Source organism: Girardinichthys multiradiatus, chromosome 6 (genome assembly GCF_021462225.1).
Source record: "Girardinichthys multiradiatus isolate DD_20200921_A chromosome 6, DD_fGirMul_XY1, whole genome shotgun sequence".
Taxonomy (NCBI): domain Eukaryota; kingdom Metazoa; phylum Chordata; class Actinopteri; order Cyprinodontiformes; family Goodeidae; genus Girardinichthys; species Girardinichthys multiradiatus.
In genome coordinates this window covers 11,132,292-11,155,610 of record NC_061799.1, presented here as the reverse complement: position 1 = coordinate 11,155,610, position 23,319 = coordinate 11,132,292, and the positions used below count along the sequence as shown (strand labels likewise).

Genomic DNA, 23,319 nt, shown 5'->3' with positions numbered 1-23,319 from the left:
AGTTCATCTATAACTAATCCAGGAAGTCACAAAATAACCCAGAACAACATCTAAATCTCTACAGGCCTAATTTGCCTTAGTTAAGATCAGAGGTCATGATTCAATAATAGAAAAAGACTGGACCAGTTCCAAGGTGAAACACATACCCTATTAAAGCAGCACAAAGGCTCTTCTCACATTTGCCAAAACGTATTCTGATATTCACCAAAGCTTTTGGAAAAATATTCTGTGGCACATGAGACAAAGGTGGAAAGTCAGAATCAGATTGTCCTTTACTGCCATTGTCACAACAAAATTGAGAGATAAAAAAGCTTTCTGGTCAGTGCATGAGCAATAAATAATTATAAAAACAATAAATACATAGTTATAAAATAATTAAAAGTGTATGTCCTGTTCCATCTGCTATAAAACAGACTCAGCGTTTCAGATAAAGCAACGTAATTTGGTTAAACATGGTGGTGGCAGTGTGATGGTCTGGTGCCGCTTTGCTGCTTTTGGACCATAAACTCGTGACTTTAAACCCAAGTGCACACCAGCAAGTCCACCTCTAAATGGCTCAGAAAATGAAAGTTGTGGGGTAGCCCATATTCAGTGCCTGTCTGATTTCAGCGACACGTCGTTAGCTGGCTGAGTTAAAACGAGTCGGCTAAAAAGAAGGTCGTAACAAAGAAGCAAAAAGTCTTTACGACAATATTTCTCTTTTCAAGGTCAGTTGCAGGGGAATCAAGTCAGAACGCAGTTTATGTGCACATCTCCACCCACCACCATAACGCCAACCACACTTGGAGACACGTACGTGCACCCACGCACACTGCTAAAGAAACAACACGTCACTATTGCTTTTAATTTCACATTTTATGACCTCCTTTCTCACTCCAAGTCCTGACTGGCTTCCTGAAGTGCATCCCTGCTGTCAATGGATCCCGGGCAGGCTTCATTAGTCGTCACAGAGAGGCAGTGCCGTGACTCATGCCTGCGTAAAGAGACCAATGGGCAGCCTCAACCTCAGATATAAATAACGAATAAAAGACATTCTTGAGAGGAGAAGGGGTCAACGTGCGCACGGCTGGATGTGATTGTTTTAGCGCGTCCCTTCCATGGACTGCTTCTTGTCGCGTTTATGATTCAGTTAGTGCTTGGAGTCGGTAACTTGTGCGTCCGTGTGCCGGTAAGATCTGTTCCTCTTTCATTTCTGTCCTTAATTTTATTGACAGGCGTCATTTATCCTCCAAAACAGACAGATGACAGTCTGATCATTCTCGGTGTCATAAATCTGGGTCTGGTTTCATTAAAATTATTTATATTTAATTAACAATATGCAATTACTTCTGATAATTGAAAGAATACTATCCTTTCTTATTCCTTTATAAGATTAAGTCGTCTTTTTTATTATTTGAAGTATCTTAATGATCCCATAAGCAGACTGATATTTAATGGAGCAAAATTACGCAAAAAAATTTTAAGCTGTCTTTTTCTGTGTCACCATGTATGCTTCTTCGAAAATGGCAACTGGTGCGAGCGCTGTGGATATTCGACAATAAAGATGTTTCTATTCTACATAACACTGATATCTAAGAAAAAAGATTAAGAGATAAAAGGGGTGGTTGAAAGAAGCAATAATGTTCCAAATTGGAGATTAAAACATGACTGATGTATTCCTGTCAGTCAGTCTTATTTTGAACTCTTTGTATGGAATATTGTCGCAAATGGAGATATTGTCATTGGAGATAAACAATGGCCACTTAAATCTTTTAGAGTAGCCACGTAGCAATCACATTATCTCAAAGGTCTTCATCTTGATGCGCACCTGTTCTGTTTATGTGGTGCGCAATTCTCTTCAAACTGCGCGTCTTGATTAATGCTAAAAGCTGGCTTGGCCTTTTGAAATAAATTTTCTGATCAGATCTCACCCCATTGTTCAAACCGGATGCACCTATTCTGGATTTATGTTTTCAGACCTGCAGCCTCTCTCACCACTGCACCGTTCTGTTTGACGCTGAATTATTCACCAGCTTGGACACCATTTAACGGAGAAGCTATGGCGACGTCTGAACCTAGAGCCACCGGGGCGGACCAGGACCCCAACACGGCTAATTTAAGACCCACGTCTGGAAGTAGGTGCTCACACTGATTATCGGGTTGGTGACAAAAAGGTGTCTGGATCCCCTCTTTCAGGATTTACCCTCGAAACAGACACCAGTTTGTGACAGGCCCTTGATGCCTTGCTGAAAGGCACTTCTGAACCCATTCCGCCCCTCACATGTGTCTGCCTTACTCTCTCTCTCTCTCTCTCTCCACTAACCTCAACCTCTCAGATAAAAGCAGCCTCGCCCGAGCCATTTGCTGTGTGGGCTCCGTCGTTAATCATCCCGGTTAAAAACAGAGCCATTACAGCAGCCTGTCGCTGTCTGGCGGATCAGCAGTGCGCGCCAGACAGCAGACAACGCTGAAATAACGCACCATTAAAGCTATCTGAATTACATTTATTCCTATAAGAAACATTCTGATAATTGATTCATGTTATCTTTCTAATCATTTAACTCTTTATTTTTCACATTCTTTGGATGAAATATTTTCCAATCAATGTTACCCGTGACTTCTTAATATTTCAAGACAAGACCAAAAGATTTAACATTAAAGGCTCAAATTAACTTTTTTTTTTGGACACTTGTTTTTCATCCAATTTTTCAGAGATGGCTATACATTAACCAAGTTGTTAATCAATTTCAGTCTGTGCCGGATACAGAAAATCGGCTCCATTAGAACACATTTGCGCAGCTATCTGCAGTGCAACGCAGGGAAAAATAATAACCGGGTGTTGTCCTCCTCAGCTCGGCCAGTCAGCAAAGAAAAAGAGCCAGTTTGGGGGCAGTGAAGCAGTATATGACATTTTATCTTTTGTTTTTATTAAACGAAACATTTCGAACTCAGATTTGTGTGGCCTTTGGCTGTCAGGAGCCGTGTCTCAAATTCCCAGATTAATTCCCAAGGTGAATTTGCACACCTGAAAAACGTATGGGGGAAAAAGAATCTAAACAAAAATCTATGTTTGATTTGTCTGATTTGCTTGCACACTGCTGCCTGATGTCGCCATTATCTCTTTGCTATGCTGCATCTCACGCCTGAAGGCTTGTGTCTGTGCTTGTGTGTTTGTGTCGCGGCACTTGAGATTGCTTTAGTAGATACAAATACATTTGTTGTTGCTTTGATTTGTTTTCACTAAGTTTGGCATCAGGCGCATGCCAGTCAAGAATTCACTTGACTCCGAGTTTGCAGCCGGTGCGCTCAGGCTTTTCGCTTCCCTCAGGCTGCTGCTCCGTGACTGACTAATCTCGCTTGACGCTCCTGCTTCAGTGGGCATTGTGCACTAATAAAACAAGCTGTTAGAATTTCATCAATAAAACTGGCGTAAAGATTTTTTTCATTATTTGGGGATACATTTTAACCATATGTATGAGTAGAAATTGTGTATGTTTACCAGCTAAAAGAGAAATAAATACGTTTTTAAAAATTTTACATCGTTTTTAAACAATGAATTAAATTAGTCAAACTTTACTAATCCAGATTGTCCTTCCGGGTTTTAAAAAGTATAAAATAAATAATAATTGGTTTGTGATTAAACACAAAACGTTACTACACAGCTAAAATGTGCCATTGACTGCCTCAGGGTTAAGAAGCTCAGGAAATCTGACTTTAGCACACTGAAATAAATAAATAAATAAATGTTAGAATTTAACCAATGAAACTTGCATACATTTTATTTGGATATCTTTTGCTCAATATTTCCGATTAGAAATTATATAAGTTCAACAACTAAAAACTCTTAGGTGAGTTAAATACAAGGCAATACTTAAAATGCGCTTACTCAACAAAATCCAACAAATTCTAGCTAGAACGTTTGACTTTGGCATCAGCACTGTTGCTAATCGAGATAAAGATGGATACGATGTAATCTATTGGTGGCATGTAGACTTTTCCTTGGCATCCACAGCTAAGATGTGCCGTTCAGTGGTCTAAGAAACTTCATTTAGCATTAGCATTAGCATTGGTTGCTAGTTTTCTAAGTTTATATTTTTTCTATTACATGAGTTAACATGTTTCAGCCTTATCATCCTCTGCTGGATGCCACACACAATGAATGAGAATAACAGCCAAGAGAAGCAACATCAGCAGTTTAATTCAAAATCAGAAATTAAAATGTTTAGGTAGGATCTGTCACTAAAATAAAGCAGCTAATGTTGTTACAATTTAAAAGTTATTAAACATTACATATACACGTCCCTTGATTAAATTAAAAGAGTTTTACTGGTTAATATTTCATTTCCTCCAAAATTCCTTTTTACAGTGTATGCTATTAGGTTTCTATTGCTACAGGCTCCCAAAAAACCTCGGACATTTCCAGCTCGTTCCAGTCACATACCCCACTGTGTTGCACTCAATTAATTTCTCGTCCGTGGGCTCATTTCACGGGTGTTAATTCCAGCCCGCCCCTTGGCTGGTGTATGAGTCGGCGTGGACGTGCCGCTCGGTCCATATTGATTGAAGTCAAAACGGAAATGTGATAAAATTCCCTCTCCCTATAATAAGAAGGGGATACGTATAGCGGATATAATTATTGGCAAAGAAAGGCCAACCAATTCTGTGTATTAAAAATAAAAAAGGGGGAAAGATGACTCACCCTACTTGGCCAAGAGCCGTCAGCTTCACGCTTGGGCTGGGCTTAGTGTGTGCTCCATCATCATCCGCCTCTGCACGGCCTGCTCAACACACAGACACACACACACACACACACACACTCCCACGGCCAAACAAAACTCAAACAAGTTCATTCTGTTTTAGCCTACGAATATGCGTGGATGCACGGATGCACACGGAAACTGGGGATGAAGATTTGCGGTAAGTTCTGGTTTGTGCACATCAATCATTTCCTGTCACAGTTTGACCACCTTGTGCGCCATTTACCAGGAACAATTTTTTGTTCTATCTGACATGTCATTTGTGGAAGATTTCACATAACATTAGTGATATTGTGCCATTTTTCTGCAAACCGGTCATCATTACTGTTGGTTTTAGCCATTTTGAGGCCTTCTGAAATACAGGCCATTGTTTAGAGCTGGGCTGCTCCGAGCAGAGTCCACCACTGTCACTTTGGGTTTCCATCTCCCAAAGGTCAGTGGGCATTCGCCCTAAGGTGCAGTGATGATAGCCCCCACAGCCCGCCCCCTGACCGCCGTGTCCTTTCCTTAACAACGCTGAGAAGAAAAACCCTTTAGACAGGGTGATGAAAATCAAACGGAACAGCCCTAGAATTAAATATTATATTTTTATCTCATTTTGACTCGTTTGGTGAAAGGGTTATTATTTTCAAAAGCAAATCATCTGCTACTTTTTGATGGTGTAGATTTACCAAGTGAATGTAGTTAAATTGAATTGATCTGTTTGTCTCACCACAAATCAATCAAATGCCCCACGAACTACGATAAGCCCATGGTCCTTTTATGCTTTTGTTTCTTTTTTGTTTTTCATGCATTCTTTCGACTTTGATATTGGATTGTCTTAAGGGCAGGTACATTTAAAATGTTAACAGATTGAATGTCACAACGATAGATTTTTAATCAGCTGTACAACAAGAAACATAATATTTACGCCTACAGATAAAAAGTGCGGAACTTCTATGTTTTTGTGCATTTATCTGCAGATAGATATTTAGGGGCCTGCACTTAAGTGGCAGAACGTGAAATAGGCCGTCCCTGATCGTGCAGAGACAGATAGCCTCGGGACTCTGTTCATCCGTCATTAACCACAGAGTTTGCATTTAGCGGCTGTGTGGAACATCGCCGCAGGCAGCCGCGGCGGTGCACTGACACGACCATCCTGTGAGTGTTCCCTGCTGACAGGGATGGGCTGTGATGTCACCGGCTGAGGCGCCCCCTCCTTGTCCCGCCCTCACATCCGTGGCGCACAACGCTGGCCTATTTAAGTTTGACCTGCCCACGTCGGTTCGGATTTCAGATTACTCACAACATATAGAGCATATTTCCAAAGGCTTAAACGGGCCTTTTTGGGGGGCCCTTCATCGTCTCAGATTTTGTGTCATAGCTCATTATTTTTATATTTCTGTTATATTACCTTTTTATTTTTGTGAATGTAATGGAGGTGTTTGGGGATAACTCCTTCTCTTCGCCCTGCAACACTTTAGGCTTCCTGCAGAAGAACAACAGCCTGGAAGAGAGAGGGAGGCTGGCCGGCCAGAAGAACCTGCTCTCCTGCGACAACAGCGACAGTGAGTCGCGCTTCCGCCGCACAGAGATCGACTTCTCCAACCTGTTTGCCCGAGGTGAGACCTTCACACCTGGTTGTAGTTTCACTGGGGACTGCCTGAAACGTGGCTTTTCTTTATGGCTTCGGTGTTCCCAGAGAATGAAAAGGGAATACTTGTTTTTTTCTTCCGTTTGTCGCTCTCATTAAACTTTAAGTCATTAGGTTTTCGCAATTAGCTAAATTCATTAAGTCTGTGAATGTATATCTGTTTTGTTTCATTTAGTTTCACCGATAAACACGATTGAGTAGCTACCAGGTCACGTTAATTATGCCTGTATTCACCTGGTAGGCTATTTACGATACATTTGCTTCCAATTCCAGTTTTCCCAGTTCGGCGCTTGACTAAAAGGCTTTTTCTCTGGATCACATCTGGAATAGTTACTTGTGATCTACTACGTATAAATATAAAACCATGGTTTTATATTTACTTGATCATTATGTACTCACAGCTTGAAAACCACACTGTGTAGGGCACACCTGGACATAATTTATCTATGAAAGATTGTACAAATACCGCTTTTGAATTGTGACACATTTTTTATTATTTGTGAATAATGAAAAATGTGATTTACAGTTTTTTTTTTGGCTTCTTCACCACCTTAGACAGGCTGAACCACATAACCAACCCAATAGATAGGGTAAAAATTGACAGAATTATCTGGCCCAAATTGTGTAAAATATAGTTCGTGAAACCTTCATTCAATTTGTCAAAACTCAAATAGGGGAAGTTTTAAGGATTCTTGGCTTCTTTGCCAATTTTAAATGGGATCCAGCAGAAATATTTGCAAAGTAAAACCAGAACTATTCCACGCAAAGGACAGATTTCATAAAATACAGTTTGTGATTTGTGAAACCTTTATTCTGTGTGCGAAAATTAAAAAAGGCCCTTTTTAAGGCTATTTAAGCTACTTTATAACTTTAATTACTGGAAGCTGTATTACCTGTCCAGGTCAAACCCAGACAGAGTTACTTTACTCTTAAGACAGACTCTCTAAAATATAGTTTACAACTTGTTACATTTTTATTTTCTCTATGAAAAAAAAAAATAATTATAAGGCCTTTTGGGCTTATGTGGGCTCCAACTTGAAAACCATTTGGTAAAAAAGCAAAAAATCATTTTAACTGTCATTTATAGTTTAAGTTTAGCTATTGTAAGTATTTTAAATTATAAGGACCAAATTTAGTCCAGATTCATTTAATGAAGTGAAATAGCCTTTTTATCTAGTGCCATGATGGAGACCAAGTTCAGCATTATAGAGTATTGAATCACAACATGGCTGCAATGAAACTCCTTTTGGTTCTTAGACTGAAAATAAGCTTCCAGAAGATCCCAGCCTTTAGCCCAATATGCACTGGTCACTTGGGTCTAAAGGGAAAATAACCAAAGCTACAGGAACCATCACTTTTATCCCTGTGTTGAAACAAGTCATTTTGTCTTTTTAGAGTTTTTAGGGGAAATTTAGAAAGTACAGTTATCCAATGGGCCTCTAGCTGGCTTTAAGGTATTTGATGTGAACAGACTATTAGATATAAGGCGAAAAAAACATTTACTGATTTAACTGAAACTGAATTTGGTGGTGTTTAAATAGAAAGACAATTCAACTAAATAGTTAAAAAAAAATTCTTGCTAATATTTTAAGTTCACCCCCAAGCATTATTTCCTCTTAGACCTCCTGCCAGCCAAAAATGGAGAGGACCCCACTATACAGTTTTTGCTGGAGATTGTTGACATCCTCACCAACTACATCAAGAAAACCTTTGACCGCTCCACCAAGGTGCTGGATTTCCACCACCCTCACCAGCTCTTGGAGGGCATGGAGGGTTTCAACCTGGAGCTGTCTGATCAGCCTGAGTCCCTGGAGCAGATCCTTGTGGACTGCAGGGACACACTCAAATACGGCGTCCGGACAGGTAAGCATTGTGATGACACAGGATGGGTATAATTTTACACGGTGGTGTAGGCAAGATCACTTTAAATAGCTACACGGCAAAGACTTTATAGGTCTACCACTGCCACTTGGATCTTTATTGTTATTTTATGGCTATGAAATTCTTAAGCCTATTAAATGTTTAAATTTGTATGTGCATTGTAATTTTTAAATCAATACGTATATATTAAGTAAGCTAAAAGTTTTGTTTTTGACACATGCAGTCTATTAAGATTACTACCCTATGTATTTTCCTTTGCAGCTCAGTTCCCCCCCCCCACGACTCATTAAACCAAATGTAGCCTGAGGGGGAGCCTAGCATGGGCTGTTTCAAGCTGTTAACACAACAAAGCTCAAACTGTCCCTTGGGTTTTACCCCATGCTTGTTCAAAGCTTATGGGGAGGTTTGGGGTTTCTGTGTGTGTGGGCTGATGAGAACTTTCCATGGTTCTGAAAAAGAAAGCAGCCCATTTCCTCTCCCTTGTTGGAGGTGCTGACAGTGTAAACAATAGAACTATATCAACTATTTTTTGTAATACTTAGAAAGCATCTGTTTATTATGTAACACGCGTAGAGCACTTGTGTCCTTGACTGCATGTTTGCTGTGTGTGAGCACCTTGCAGTTTAAACAGCTGTCATATAGTTGTGACCAGTGCAAATATAGCATAATAAGGGTTTATGTTAGATCTCTTGTTAGATCTCATTTGTGTGTTTATGTGTTTAGGCCACCCACGTTTCTTCAACCAGTTATCTTCTGGTTTGGACATCATTGGTCTTGCGGGAGAGTGGCTCACTTCTACCGCCAACACCAACATGTAAGTCACACCGAAGGCAGGTCTCTACTTGTCCTTGAGCAGGACACAATTATCTATGTCATGTAAGGATAACTGGGATTTCCTGTTAAAGAACACTGGAAATAGCCTCTGATCATTATGATAATAGGGCATACCGGAAGGGTTTATGTTAGTCCCCAGAGCTCCCTCCACCACAGGTTCCAACAACCACAAGTTATAGTTATATAAAGTGCTCTGTTTGTCCTGTTAAGACTCTGTATTGACAGATGCAGTGCTCCCTCCCTGCTGTTGTATGTATCAGAGGCTGCCATGCCCCAGGGATGGTTAGATTGCATATTGATCTCAGGTCAGACTTACATGGTGGCTCAGTCTGATGTAGGGCATGAACCACATCTACTTTAGATGCTATTAACACATACACATAATCCCACACTGTGCAAGCTGGAAACAAAGCCATTACTCTGACACGATCTCTAAAACAGAATAGGTAACATGAGGGTAATAGTTAAACTTGTTTCTTCTTAGAAAACAGATGAATTAATCGGCCATGTAAATAAACAAAATTAGTCAAATAAAAAAATTGTTTTTACACTATGTTGTTGCCCTGCGATGGACTGGTGACCTGTCCAGGGTGACCCCGCCTATCGCCCGTAGACTGCTAGAGATGGGAACCAGCACCCCCGTGACCCACTATGGAAGAAGATTGAATGAATAAATGTTTTTACCCATAAATTTGTCTACCATTATATTTTAGCTGTTTTTTAGCTGCTTTAAGTTTATGCATGATGCATGAAATCGGTTAGTTTACAGAGCAAAGAAACAAAAAGATACAACCATTCTGATGTTTCAGCTGGTTGCGCAGATCTCAGTTTTTAGAAGGGTATTGTGGACTGGACAAGTGGTGCTTGATTAAACAGGATGAGCAACCTTGTATAGTCTGCAAGTTGGTTTGCTTCTACAACCATCTATAAAGCTGAACTAAACCAAACTTGGTATATTTTTGAGGGCATCCACTGAATGAGTTTAAAGTAACTAGGTTCAACACCATCTCTAGCTCCTTCTCCACCTGCTCCTTCTTATTGGTAAAAGTAGCTAATGACAGATACAAACAGCAGCTGAGCTACTGAAAAACTTCCACTGGTCTTTAGAGAGCCAGGACCTTTGAGACTGGGTGCGATGTGAAGGTGGGCACACTTCTCCTATTGCTCCAGGCCTGGAGGAATAGCATCTGAAAATTCATATCCAAAATTCCTGTGCAGATTTACGATTTTATTTAACTAAAGATCTTAAATTAAAGCTATGTATGCACTAAACCAATACCATATTGGAAATCCATGCTGGTTCAAATCTAACTTCTATAAGTGGCTGTGTGACAGAAAGTATGACACTGAACAAGCTGTAGGCAGCTGATGAAAAGATTATCTGCAGTGATAACGCATGAATCACCAAAAAGCTACAGCACTAAGTTCATTCATTCTTCTTAACATTATCCAAAGAAATGACCTCTTCCTAAATCTACTTTCTCTCCCATCTCATCTGCTGGTGGGAAGAATGCCCCAAGAGATAGGGCCATTGACTCTCCACACTTTAACACACCTCCATAATGACACTCACACATTCACACACCAGCTCTGGCTGTCCCAGATTCAGCCGCAAGTCTTTCCAGTCCATTGACTGTTGGCTCATTGTGAGCTGGTCTTAGCAGATAGGCCAGCTGGGCCCCACACTGACACACCATGTCCTCGGTCTGCACAGAAAACCCTGTTATTATGTGGAAACTGGCTGCTGCAGTTCCCTGCAGAGTCTTCATTCTGGCTCTATTGTCTCCATGGATATGAACTGACTCTGCTCCTCTGAGGGTTTGAAAGTAGTATGGTTTAGGGTCAGAAGGTTACTCACAAACAAACACACATTTGTGCACAAATTCATCTGAACACACACCCTCACACACTGCACGCCCTTGATGATGATAATAAGGGCATTTAGGGGCTGTCTCTGGGGACAGGCAGGTGACTGAGGGGTAATTTTCACCCTGAAAAGACCAATGATTGGCTCTGATTGTGATAATGATCACCATTATTGTCATTGCAGCATGAAATGACTCAGAGAGAAGGAGAATTTTAAGAAGGTGCATCAGTTTTGTCCTTTTTTACTGTGGCAGGGGGTTGGTTTTAGAGGCAGAGGAAGTGAGATATTGTGGAAATTATTTCCCTACATAATTTCAACATATCAAAGAAGACTGTGATCTTAGTCTTTTTTCATCTTTACAGTTTTGCCCTTTGTTGTTGTAGATGAAAGTCAAAGGCCATAAATCATAAAATGTGGCCACATGCATTTAGGAGCAAAACCTTCCTTCAGGAGCTGGATGTCCATGGACTGACTGTTTAAGGTTGGCCAGTCCTTTTTGTTTAGCTGTTTGGCCCACGGGTCCTGTCCAAATTTAGTCCAAACACGGATAAATGAGTTATTTAGGTCTGGCTTAAAAACGTATTTAATGAACCCCAGCCATCATATATTATTATATTATTTTTCAACAAGGTTTAGAGGAAAGGCATTGTTGTCTTTTTTATGTCTGTTCAATAAGATTTTGCTTGTAGGGCAGTCCATGGATTAGAACTCACCTCACCTCTCTTTCAACCTTTTCATGCCTTTTCTGTCCTGTTTCTGTGATCTCCTTTGCAGCCGCAGCATATACAGGGCTGTTGTCATTTCACTACTTGCCATTTCATACCTTTCCGTAGTAGTAGCCGTTTCATTATTGCGATATAAAATCACGATTGGTTGCTGTTTCATGCCGACATCAATTTCTACCCTTGTTAGAGGCTTTTAATACTGGCTTTGACGAATGGGAATTTGAGGTAATTGTTTTATAAATATACAACATGCCCATAGTCTGCTGCAAGGAAATACATAATATCTATTAGCAGGAGGTCATTTAGTGTTATTTTGGTCTATTAAAGGGACGAAATCTATCATATTCTGTGAGAGTGAACTATCCCAAACTGGGATCAGTACCAAAATATATGGGAATAGAGTGTAATACAAAGTTTTTCTTAATAATATACAGCTGAGATAAATTACACATGATTCTGACCTTTTTAGACAATTTATCGTCATAAATACTCCATAATTGCTTTATTACAATGATACATAATGGTTTAAGTAGATGTGTGGCTTGTTTAAATGTGTGAAATGGAAGTGGGAATGGGTGAAACTGGAATGCAGGGGTAGAAACCAGGGGGATGAATTGGCAAAAAGGCTAATTAAACTCAATTGGCCAAAACAGGGATCAGAACCAGAATAAATGGAAATAGTATAGGAAAAGAAAGTCTTCATAGTATAATATATACATTCCATTAAATTATACAAGATATTTGCACCGCCATTTATCTCCATAGCTTTTAACAGAACTACATAGAACTATTAACTTGACTTAACTTGACTACAAAATGAGGGTGCTCATTGGCGAAAGGGGAAATTAACATGGAGCCTCATCCACACCATCCCGCTCTTCCTCCCTTATGTTGTCTGCTGTTACAGTTCTCTTCAGTCAATCCACCACCACCCTTTCTATCCACCCTGGAGCCTACTTGCTGCTTTATGCACAAATACCACAATGGTGCGGTCGTTGTTTAGAAAATGCAGTGAAGGGTTGTGTAACTGGCTTCCTTTTAGGCGTGGTAGGTAGGAATTTGTCCTCAGGCTGTGTGTAGAAAATGGCTTGTCCCTTAGCAAAGAGAGCAAAAGCACACACTCGTTTGTGAGAGTTAGCTCACTGTGTCAAATTTAACCTACTTTAGCCTCTCAAGGAGTTTTGTTGTTGGTGGACCTGCCTGTCATTTTGTCTGGAATACCCAGCATTAAAACCTTCAGCTCACCCCTGTGAGGGTTTTTCTGGATTCAAAAAGACATTCCTGTCTTTGGTTTTTCAGCATTCTCTTGTTTCCTTCTTTTAATTAGATTTTGAAATTCATTGATTCAGACTTTTTCTTTCTTTTGGGGCCAGCCAGGGCTGTTATCTCATTCAAACATGCTCTCTCCTGCTTTCATTCACACAGCCACACACACTCTTCCACATTCATGTTCTTTCAGCCATCACATTGGCCCCATTCAGAGCTGTCGCTGAGATGGGCAGGACTACCAGATAGCCATCAGGGCTTTGTGTGCTCTAATTAAACCACTCAATGATTTCAGAAGGTGTTTCAATATGAATGTTTGCGGGGTGGCTCCTATCAGAAACTTTTTAATTAGCCCAGTCAGCTCTGTTCTGTGTGTATGGAGTTATACAAAAGCTAATGAAAACATTAGAAAAAATGTGTTTGTGCATACACTGGTGTGCCTGTTTGGACCCTCACGTCTGCAAGTGTTGCATACCTTCATTTTTCAAATGTGTTTATGACATAGAATAATGCACTGTTTTTCTTACATGTTGGTATGATTGGCAGGTTTACCTATGAGATTGCTCCGGTGTTTGTGTTGATGGAGCAGCTGACTCTGAAGAAGATGAGAGAGTTGATTGGCTGGCCAGGCGGAGAAGGAGATGGCCTCTTTTCACCAGGTCAGCTAATGAATCACAGTATCAGTGCATAAGCAGAGCATATGTATATTTTTAAAGGATCCTAACAAGACCTCTTTATACAGAACATGCAGTTCTGCTCCAAAGCTGCATATATTCATCATGGGCAGGAATGTTATATAAATTAGGGGCTTTAATTATTCATCCAAATGGCTCTGTTTCAAGGGTAGATTGATTGTTCAATATAAAACTTCAATGATTTTTAAATACAAGAATTAGGTACAGATGTTTGAGGTTATGGTGGATGTTTTGTAATTCAGAGACAGTCAGTATAATACATTCAAGCTCAATTATAACCAAAGGTTTTACCCCTAATTATTTATTCACCCAGCAGATTAAAATTTAAAGTGATCTTTTAACTTTTCCAAAAATGTTTATTCTGACTGGCAGTGATATCAACGTGTTGAAATGGCACAGCCAGAGTCCCAACCTGAATCCCAAACAAAACCTGTGAAGGGAGCTAAAGCTTAGTGTGATGGGACAGAGGCCTTCTGACCTCAAAGACTTGAAAGCTCATTGCAAAATGGGAATCTTCAAAAATACCAGTGGAAACCTGCAGAAAGCGGGTCAGCCATTAGTAAAGCATTTGATTGCTGTAATGCCAATAAAGGCACACATTATGGAGAAGGTTACAAATAATTTTTGGTTAAAATGTAAATAAAAAAAAATTTCCCCAAAAGTTATTTCAGGGCTCCATTTTTCATTGTCAGTTTATCTTTGGCAAACCAACAAAATGTTTGGTTGAATAAAACGAACTTTACATCTAAATCTGCTAGTAAGAATAATGTTGGGCTTGACTGTACACCCTCACCTTTTGTTACTTGCCTCCTCATGCACTGTTTTTGTAGCCATTAAGCCTATGGTATCATTCTAACTAGATATTTAACCTATTTTATTGGCAGAATCTGTAGAGTTCATTTAATTTGTTAACTTCCTGGCAGAGTGCATTTTTTAAGCATAGTGCCCAAATTTCCAGAGGGCTGAGGCTTTGGGAACTCCATCCAGAATCCAGCTCAAAACTAGAAAGTAGTTTGATTGTGTGTTTGAGGACTTTGTTAGTCTCCGGGCAACCAATAAATTAAACTAACTCTTGACTTGAGGTGACGTGGAAGGTTTTGGATAAATTCCTCTTTTATATTCCACTTTGTGAGGTATACCAGTAAAACAGCAACACGATATGATTCTTCCCTCTCCATGCATAACAGTTGGGTCAGTGTTCTTTGTACTGGATGCTTATCTTTGACTCCTCAGGAAGCACTTCTTCACTTTGTGGACAGATAGTTTGATCGTGGTCTCATCCTTCCAGAAATCTTTTCTCCAGAAAGCATTGACTTGTCCTTGAGGCCACCTGCAAATTTAAATTGAGCTTGAGGTTCCTTTCTTACTCCATGGTTATTTAAAAGTTTCTTTTACCAAATTCTTGCTTTTAAAACTCACTGAAGGTGTTTGTTGTATAATTATTTTAACCTTAAAAAATGAATTATTCCAATGCTTCATTAAAGACTTAAACTATTTATGACATTCATGTATTTGATGAGTGTATGTAACCTTCTGACTCATACTGCACAAAGATTGCCCCGGGTGTTTGATTTGTCTGTGTTTACTGACAGGGGGCGCTATCTCCAACATGTACAGTGTGATGATTGCTCGCTACAAGTACTTCCCCGAGGTCAAGACTAAGGGCATGTCTGCTGCTCCCCGCCTTGTCCTTTTTACGTCGGAACACGTACGTCATCATACACACATACACTGATTTTAGTCAAGGTAAACTCACACCTCAGGAGAACTAGTTCAGTGTTGAGTTTGGACAGAACGAAAACGTGGTTACTCATGTTTGAAGATCACCTTTTGAAAACTTAAAACAAAGCATTTCAGATTCATTCATAAAGTTGTCATCAGCTGAAATTTTCTGGGAAGGTTTTTAAATGTTGGTTGATGCTATCATGAGTTAATAAGCATTATAATTATGTTCATCCTTAGTATTTGCAGTCTAATCTTGGCCACTTTTAAAAAAACTCATAAAATATATAGTTTTCACAGTCAGTGACGATTTGAGGAGCCATGTCGTGATATTCCTCTAGTCTAAAATCAGCTCAGCAATCTACCAGGGGGGTTTTTAACATTATATGCCTTCCACTTCTGATAGGATTTATGAAGATGCTGATTTCATTTTCCACCAGCACTTGGCTCCTGTCTACACTGCCAAAAATATCAATACCTGCGTTAACTGTGCTTGATTGGCCTGTGAACTCAACTGACTTAAAGCCCATAGAGAATCTATGGAGTATTGTCAAGAGGAAGATGACAGCAGACCCAATAATGCAGACATGCTGAAGGCCGCTATCAAAGCAACCTGAACACCTCAGAAAAGCCACAGGCTAAACTGTACAGTACATGAACATACTCTTCAGTAGGCCAACATTTCTGTATTAAAAATCTGCTTTTGTGATCTTATTTTTTTATTTCCTTAGTGTGAATTTGGGGTTTTTAATGGCTGTAAGCCACATTCAGAATTATATTTAGTGAGATGCATTAGTAATCTTTATCTTTATCCTAATATAAATTATAATTTTTTTGTCTGATACTGTGACATTTAAGTGTACAATTAAAGCTATATGGTCTTAAACCCGGTCTTGACGGTCCCCTTCAAAAAACAGAAATGCTGCCGTCGAATTCCTAAGTGAATCAAAGACCTTTTGAAAGCAGGGTTTTAGGAAATATTCGCCTCTATGATGAGCTGAGTGAAAGAAGTTAGCTAATGTCTAACTGCTTCACTCCTTTCCTCCTCTGTGTCACCGCTGGACGCACTATACAGCTGAAGCGCGCCCCCTGCTGGTTATATTGACAATTTGGCATGTAGACAGTTTGACATAAGCTGTCAGTTTAGTTTTGCTGAAGGCCTCACTGTTTGTTTTTTACACCGTAGTTTAAGGAGAGATGAGCCTTTTGACATAAGCTTGCTCCCATACAAACAGGAAAGCACTAATGTGTAACAGCCTGACATGTGGCTTTAAGGGAAAACCTTGCTGGCTGTCTTCTTCAGCAACTAGCTCACAATTCTATTGAAAAAGCAATACAAGGGTAAACAGCATTAAGTTCACTTTCATTAATTAAAAAACCATTTACTCCTCAGAAAAGAACTTGAAAATGAGGGAGACATCCATATTATTTGTTTCTTCTTGAAAGTTCTTGCTCATCTTGCAAGAATTGCACATTTAACAATTTTACTGCAAGCGAGACAAAATTCAGTTAGCAATTATCTCCCAGGCTTGCCTGAATGCAGCTGTTTGATTAGAGATTAAACTCTTGTCTCATGTGTGTCACTGCAGAGCCACTACTCTATAAAAAAGGCCGGAGCTGCTCTTGGCTTTGGGACGGACAACGTGATCCTGCTGAGTACAGACGAAAGGTTTGTGGAGGATTACTGATTACCTGTAAAGCTACATCAGCAAAAAACATGTATGTAAAATATGTTGCTTGAAACCAAGAGTGTGAAAATTTGTTTTTGTTTTACATGTTTTCAGAGGGAGAGTCATACCTGCAGACCTAGAAGCTAAAATCATTGATGCAAAGCAGAAGGTTCATGTCCTTCTTTCTTTTCATTGTATATGAATTTTACATATTTTTCGGTTTAACCCATATTTTTGCCCTATCTGTCTCTGCAGGGTTATGTGCCATTGTTTGTGAATGCCACAGCTGGTTCCACTGTGTATGGTGCATTTGATCCCATCAATGAAATTGCTGACATCTGTGAGAAGTACAACTTATGGCTCCATGTGGATGTGAGTAGCTAATTGCTCTGTTGCACTTATGTTTGATAACCGGGTTTTTATGCTGTCCATTCCCCCTTTAATAGTATTTTTTGTCTCCTTAGGGTGCCTGGGGCGGTGGACTACTGATGTCCAGGAAGCATCGCCATAAGCTAAGTGGAGTTGAGAGGTAAGAGTGCCTGGGAACAGATCCCGCCCCCTTGTGCTATAATTCAGCTGAAGATTTTCAGCCTTTAATGACATATGTGTTCGATATTGCAGGGCCAACTCTGTCACATGGAACCCCCACAAGATGATGGGTGTCCCCTTACAGTGTTCTGCAATCCTAGTCAGAGAGAAGGTACAAAGAACACATTTTTCTGGAGTGTTGTGTATTGTTATTAATCTTGTATGTTGCATTGTTTTATCTGAGTTATTGATTCCAGTATTCCCTGTAAGTTCCAGGCCACCTGAGGTGGAGGAGTAGAGGGACAAATACTAAAAGGTGTGCTCATTGGTTTTCTATAGGGAATCCTAGCAGGCTGTAACTCCATGTGCGCCGGCTACCTGTTCCAACCAGACAAACAGTATGATGTCACCTATGATACAGGGGACAAGGCAATCCAGTGTGGGCGACATGTTGACATCTTTAAGTTCTGGCTCATGTGGAAAGCTAAGGTGAGGTGGAATAGGAATAATAAATGTAGTGTTTGATAATGTTCATTATTTTGACCGTAAACCTTGGTTGAACGACTTTTCCTCCCAGGGCACTGTTGGCTTCGAGTATCACATTGACAAGTGCTTGGACCTGTCTCAGTACCTGTACAACAAGATCAAAAACAGGGAGGGATTTCAGATGGTTTTCAATGGAGTGGTGAGCTCTAGCAATTTTCTGTTTAAATTCTACAGTATTGTTGATTTTAAATAAAACATTTGAAAGCTGTTAAAAATCAACATGACTTATTCAGATGGACCCCTGATGTTGTTTGAATGTCAAACATTTTAATGGCTCATGTGGATTAACCATGTTTGTTCGTGTCTGCAGCCTCAGCACACAAACGTCTGCTTCTGGTACATTCCACCCAGCCTGAGAGGAATGCCCGACAGTGATGAGCGGCGAGAAAAGCTCCACAGGGTAATTTTCGTGTTATCAGCTTTTTATTTACTGTGCCTTGCCAAATGTATTACACATCTAGTGAACCTTTTTACATTTTGTCTTGTAAACACAAACTCCAGTTTATTTTATTGGGATTTTATGCAATTGAGCAACATGAAGTTGTGCCTAATTTTGTTTTCCAATTTTTCATTTTGCAAACAAATCTTTAAAGTGTTGCATGCTTTTGTACAAATCCCTTCACTCTGATACGCCTAATTGAAATCCTATACAACCAGTAAATATAGTTCCCCTTTATGTAATTTATTCTCAGTGTTAATCCAGCAGTTCGGTGAAGGCCTTTGAGGTTTGTTGGAGAACATAAGTGAATAAACAGCATCATAAAAACCAAGGAACACAAGAGACAGGTCAGGGATAGAGGTTTAGATAGGTTTAAAGCAGGATTAGGTTACAAAACAATATCCAAAGCTTTGGACATCTCGCAGGGAACACTTCAATCCATCATCCAAAAATGGAAAGAGTGTGGCACAACTTCAGCCTGCCAGGACATGGCGGTCCACCTAAACAGAAAGACTGGCCAAGGGAATGATTAACTGAAGAAGCAGGGAGAGGACTGTAGCATCTCTGGAGGAGCAGCTGGAATCTACAGTTCAGGTAGAAAAAAATCTTTCAACAAGACGATTATTAGCCGTGCAATCTGCAAATCTGGCCATTATGGAAGAAGGGGAAGAGGCATCCTGTTGCTGAAAGAAATCTACAAAATGTCACTTTAAAGTTTACCAAAAGCCATGGAGGGAACACGGCAAGCATGTGGAAGACCTTTATGACCAACATGCATAACATGTGTTGGAAAACTAACAGTGAATATCACCATGGTGACGGCCTCCTCTTGTGGGGATGTTTTTGTCAGGGATAGGGGAAGCTTGTCAGAGCGATCAGGGGATGGATGAAGCTAAATACAGGGCAATGTTGGAGGAAAACCTACAAATACTTGAGATTGAAGCACAGCTTTACCTTCCACCAGGATAATAACTCTAAACACACATCCAGAGCTACAGTGAAACTGCTTAGTTTAGTTTGTATTCATATTTATATATCATTTAGTAATTAGGTGACTCCTAAATTGGTTGCCCTGGATTTTATTTCCGGGTATCCGAGTAAAAGGGCTTTAATGTTACGCTGTTCAGAGTTTTATGTGTAACAAAAAAAAAGAAGAAAATAAAAGGCATGTTTATTGTTTCCCCTCACACACACTGTGACCTTTAGCTTTTAGCACAAAGTAATTTCTGCTGCTGTAAGACTTATGCCCCTTTTCCACTGGCTCGATTTGGCCCTACTCGTCTCCACTCAGCTTTGCGAGCGTTTCCATTACTGTTTTTTCTGTAGCGGTATACTTTTTTTGTCCCTGCTCCTGAGCAGGTCCAATCGGAGCTGAGTAGGGACCACATGAGACATGAACAGACTGCTGTCCGCTGATTGGCCTGGGGAGGAGGAGAAATGAAACGGTTTTCATTGAGACAGTGGCCGGAGTGGGTCGTACATGTAATTTGACCATTTACAGATCATAAACCATGCCTGAAGGCTGACAAAAAAGAAGAAGGACATATGGGCTTCTGAAGGAAGAGCTATGTATTTAATAACATCCTAAATCAGCTGATCACCCATAGCTGTTCAGAGCCACAAACATTTCCACCAAAACACACAAAACAAAACCACCATGAAATAATGTGTTTGTTTCACACATTTATTGACATCTGCAAGAAGAGGAAGTAGGCAGAGAGCAGCTGCCCGTAATCAGACTGCCTGACCAAACGGGATGACGAGTCCACTGAATCTGCAGAACACGAATATGCAATATCCAACCTAAAGCTTCAAAGGTCACGAGTCCGCGGTTTCGCACTTTTAAGTCCTTGTACTTGTTATTGCCATGGATAAGACAAGAACGTCCTCATAAAGCCCAAAATTATAACTTCTTCAAGGCAAACTTTGGAGCTTCATCATCCAGACAGCAGCGTCTCTCCTCTCTGCTCCTCCTGCTACACCCCCCTCACATCAGAACCCCTGAGCCTTATTTTATAAGTTCTGGCTGGGCTGTGGTCCAGATAATTATCCCAGTGGATCATTTTAGACATAAAAAACATAAGACATTCTTGCATATATATTAATACAAACGTTATTTGTATTTAGTTTATTTATGTTTTTATTTTGTATTTATTTTTTATCACTTCACGCAGATTACTTTAATGTGACACACAGTAACGTTAATAGCAGCACAGCGCTCTACACTAATGGCTGGAGGTGGGGCTTCAGCCACCATAACTTCAGACGTTGGCGGGTCAGTGGAAACACGACAGGTTCTGTACTGAGTAGAGAAAAACCGAGTAGAGTGAAACCGAGTGGTGAGCTGCACCGGCTAAAACGAGCCAGTGGGGAAGGGGCATAACTGGCTGAATATTACATTAGCATCTAAAATACAAATGCATAACACTTGGAATATGTTAGCCAGCAATTACTGCACTCCAAACAGTACTTTGTGAAATGAATATTGCACACACTGATATTCCAACAGTGGCTGCTACCTTTAGCCCTGCATTACGGTAATTTGTTTTTCCTCCACCAGGTGGCGCCAAAGATCAAGGCCATGATGATGGAGTCAGGGACCACCATGGTGGGCTACCAACCCCAGGGCAATAAAGTCAACTTTTTCCGCATGGTTGTGTCCAATCCTGCTGTAACCCAGTTTGACATCGACTTCCTTATTGACGAGATTGAGAGGCTGGGCAACGACCTGTAGTTCTCTATAATCTTGCATAAATACCAGTCAGGTAAAACATTAACAGTGCTGCAGAAAGACAATGATAGAATCTGGTTTTGGTTCTTTTTATCCAGTAGTTGTTTGCCTGAAGCATACTAGATGTTCCAGCACCTTAAGAGAAACAAGAAATGAGGTTTACTAGTCCCCATAGTAGTCAAAATATATAAAGTTCTCCAGGTACAGAAGGCGTACCTAAATAAACATGACGTTTGTGATGTGGAGTCTTTTAATATTTATATGTAAACCTATACATTAGAGACATTTGTTTTTTGTTTGTGTGTGTGTGTGTGACTGGGTGAGTGTGTGTGATGATCCTAAATAACAGAAGTGGGGTAAAAAAGCACAGAACAATATACTGAAGTATCATCAAATAATGTTGCTTTATCACACATTTGCTACTCTTAATTGACAAATGGATGCTTTATGATGTGTGTATATATATAGTTTATATTTCATTTGCATGCATGGGCATATTTGTCCTGAATCATTGTCCTGAACTCCTATGGCAGCGTGTGTGCAACTGTCTTTTTGTGTCATGTACTTAAAGCAAAGATGCAATGCTAGTGCTCTGCTAAAAGGATTTTGCATCCTCTGTAAATGGAGCTATAGTCTGCAATATCCTCCCTCATAAAGATTATTTCTCAGATTAAGCTTTTTAATGTTCTTGAATATCCCAACCCTGTGAAAACCTTTGTTTTGTTTAAAGCAGGCTCATTTGTTCCGTGCACTCATGCAATACTCATAATGCAAGTATAAAAATAGATAGCAAATGAATATAGGCTTATATAAAAATACTTTAATTTCATTTCCACCGTTTGCAGATTCAGGTATTTTAATGTAGATGTGTCTTTACCTGCATTACATGTTAATAGATTTGTAAAAGTAATCACTAGACTAAAGTAAAGTTTATTATAGTGATGTCTGCCAAAGAAAGAGAACCAGGACCAGAGCAATCAATTTCTTTTGTGTGAAACTTCTTATAGATTCTAGATGTTTCCAAAATGTTATTTATTGACCTTGAGGCTCAATGCAATTTCTATTATTTATTTCTGTGAATAAGTCTTTTGCCTGAATGTTCTGAGATGAAGAATTGGCCTTCTGATTAGATTAAGAATCGATCTATATAAACCTCTGGCTGCTGTGCCGGTCTTATTTTAGCAAGAAGCACAAGAATGTGAGAATGTACTCTCCTCTGGAGACTGGGAAGAAAGTTATGCATCTATCTGAACCCTAATGCATTTACTGTTGTATAGTGTATTAATTGTAATACATATTATTGTTATTCTTAGTGTTACTGGGGCCAAGTGGAAAATCTTTTATGAAGGTTGCTGTTCATGTCTTTGCACAATCTTCATCTTTTTTTTGTTCCATTGTAAATAGCTGTGTATTACATAGGATATATGTTAACTGCATATTTATGGTAATTAGGGACCATATGGAAACAGCACAATTGCATATTTAATATTTAGGGTTATGTGTGTACTGGATGTTGCCAATGACTCTTGTATGTGACCAGTCTGAATTTTAATGAAGCCAACAGTAAGGGAATGTGTCCCTTAAGGTTTTCAGAAGGCACTTTAACAAAAATCATACTGTTATTAAAAAATATATTAAATAAAGTCTATTAAGTGGAAAAAAATGTTTTTATTTTGTATCTTTGAGCCAGGATATACAGTGTCTTGCGAAAGTATTCACAAGGCACTGCGAACTTTTCAACCTTTTGCCACATTTCAGGCTTCAAACATAAAGATATAAAATTCAAATTTTTTGTGAAGAATCAACAAGTGGGACACAATCGTGAAGTGGAATGAAATTTATTGGATGTATCAAACTTTTTTAACAAAAAACTGAAAAGTGGGGCGTGCAATATTATTCAGCCCCCTTGCGTTAATACTTTTTAGCGCCACCCTTTGCTGCAATTACAGCTGCAAGTCACTTGGGGTATGTCTCTACATCAGTTTTGCACATCGAGAGACTGAAATTCTTGCCCATTCTTCCTTGAAGAACAGCTCGAGCTCAGTG

General features: G+C 39.7%; 1 protein-coding gene across 2 annotated transcripts; it reads left to right on the top strand.

The window, feature by feature from the left end:
- The first annotated feature begins 877 nt into the window (after positions 1-877).
- LOC124870115 (glutamate decarboxylase 1-like) lies at positions 878-22,936 on the top strand. Of its 2 annotated transcripts, XM_047368627.1 has the most exons (17): positions 879-1,168; positions 1,957-2,114; positions 4,840-4,896; positions 6,200-6,337; positions 7,990-8,232; positions 8,974-9,064; positions 13,489-13,601; positions 15,230-15,345; positions 16,949-17,028; positions 17,144-17,198; positions 17,285-17,401; positions 17,494-17,558; positions 17,651-17,729; positions 17,897-18,046; positions 18,135-18,242; positions 18,414-18,503; positions 21,103-22,936. In XM_047368627.1, exons 2-17 carry the CDS (start codon positions 2,039-2,041, stop codon positions 21,274-21,276), a joined length of 1,752 nt encoding a protein of 583 aa, XP_047224583.1. In that variant the 5' UTR covers positions 879-1,168; positions 1,957-2,038; the 3' UTR covers positions 21,277-22,936. The 2 variants fall into 2 exon arrangements, with proteins under 2 accessions (XP_047224584.1, XP_047224583.1); XM_047368628.1 differs by lacking the exon at positions 4,840-4,896 and having other exon boundaries at positions 878-1,168.
- The last annotated feature ends 383 nt before the right edge of the window (positions 22,937-23,319 follow it).

Bases quoted from the DNA above. Each gene is read 5' to 3' on its own strand.
- LOC124870115 (XM_047368627.1), top strand. From the start codon at position 2,039: ATGGCGACGTCTGAACCTAGAGCCACCGGGGCGGACCAGGACCCCAAC. The intron at 2,115-4,839 runs GTAGGTGCTCAC...ATTCTGTTTTAG, and splicing joins TTTAAGACCCACGTCTGGAA to CCTACGAATATGCGTGGATG. The intron at 17,402-17,493 runs GTGAGTAGCTAA...TTGTCTCCTTAG, and splicing joins ACTTATGGCTCCATGTGGAT to GGTGCCTGGGGCGGTGGACT.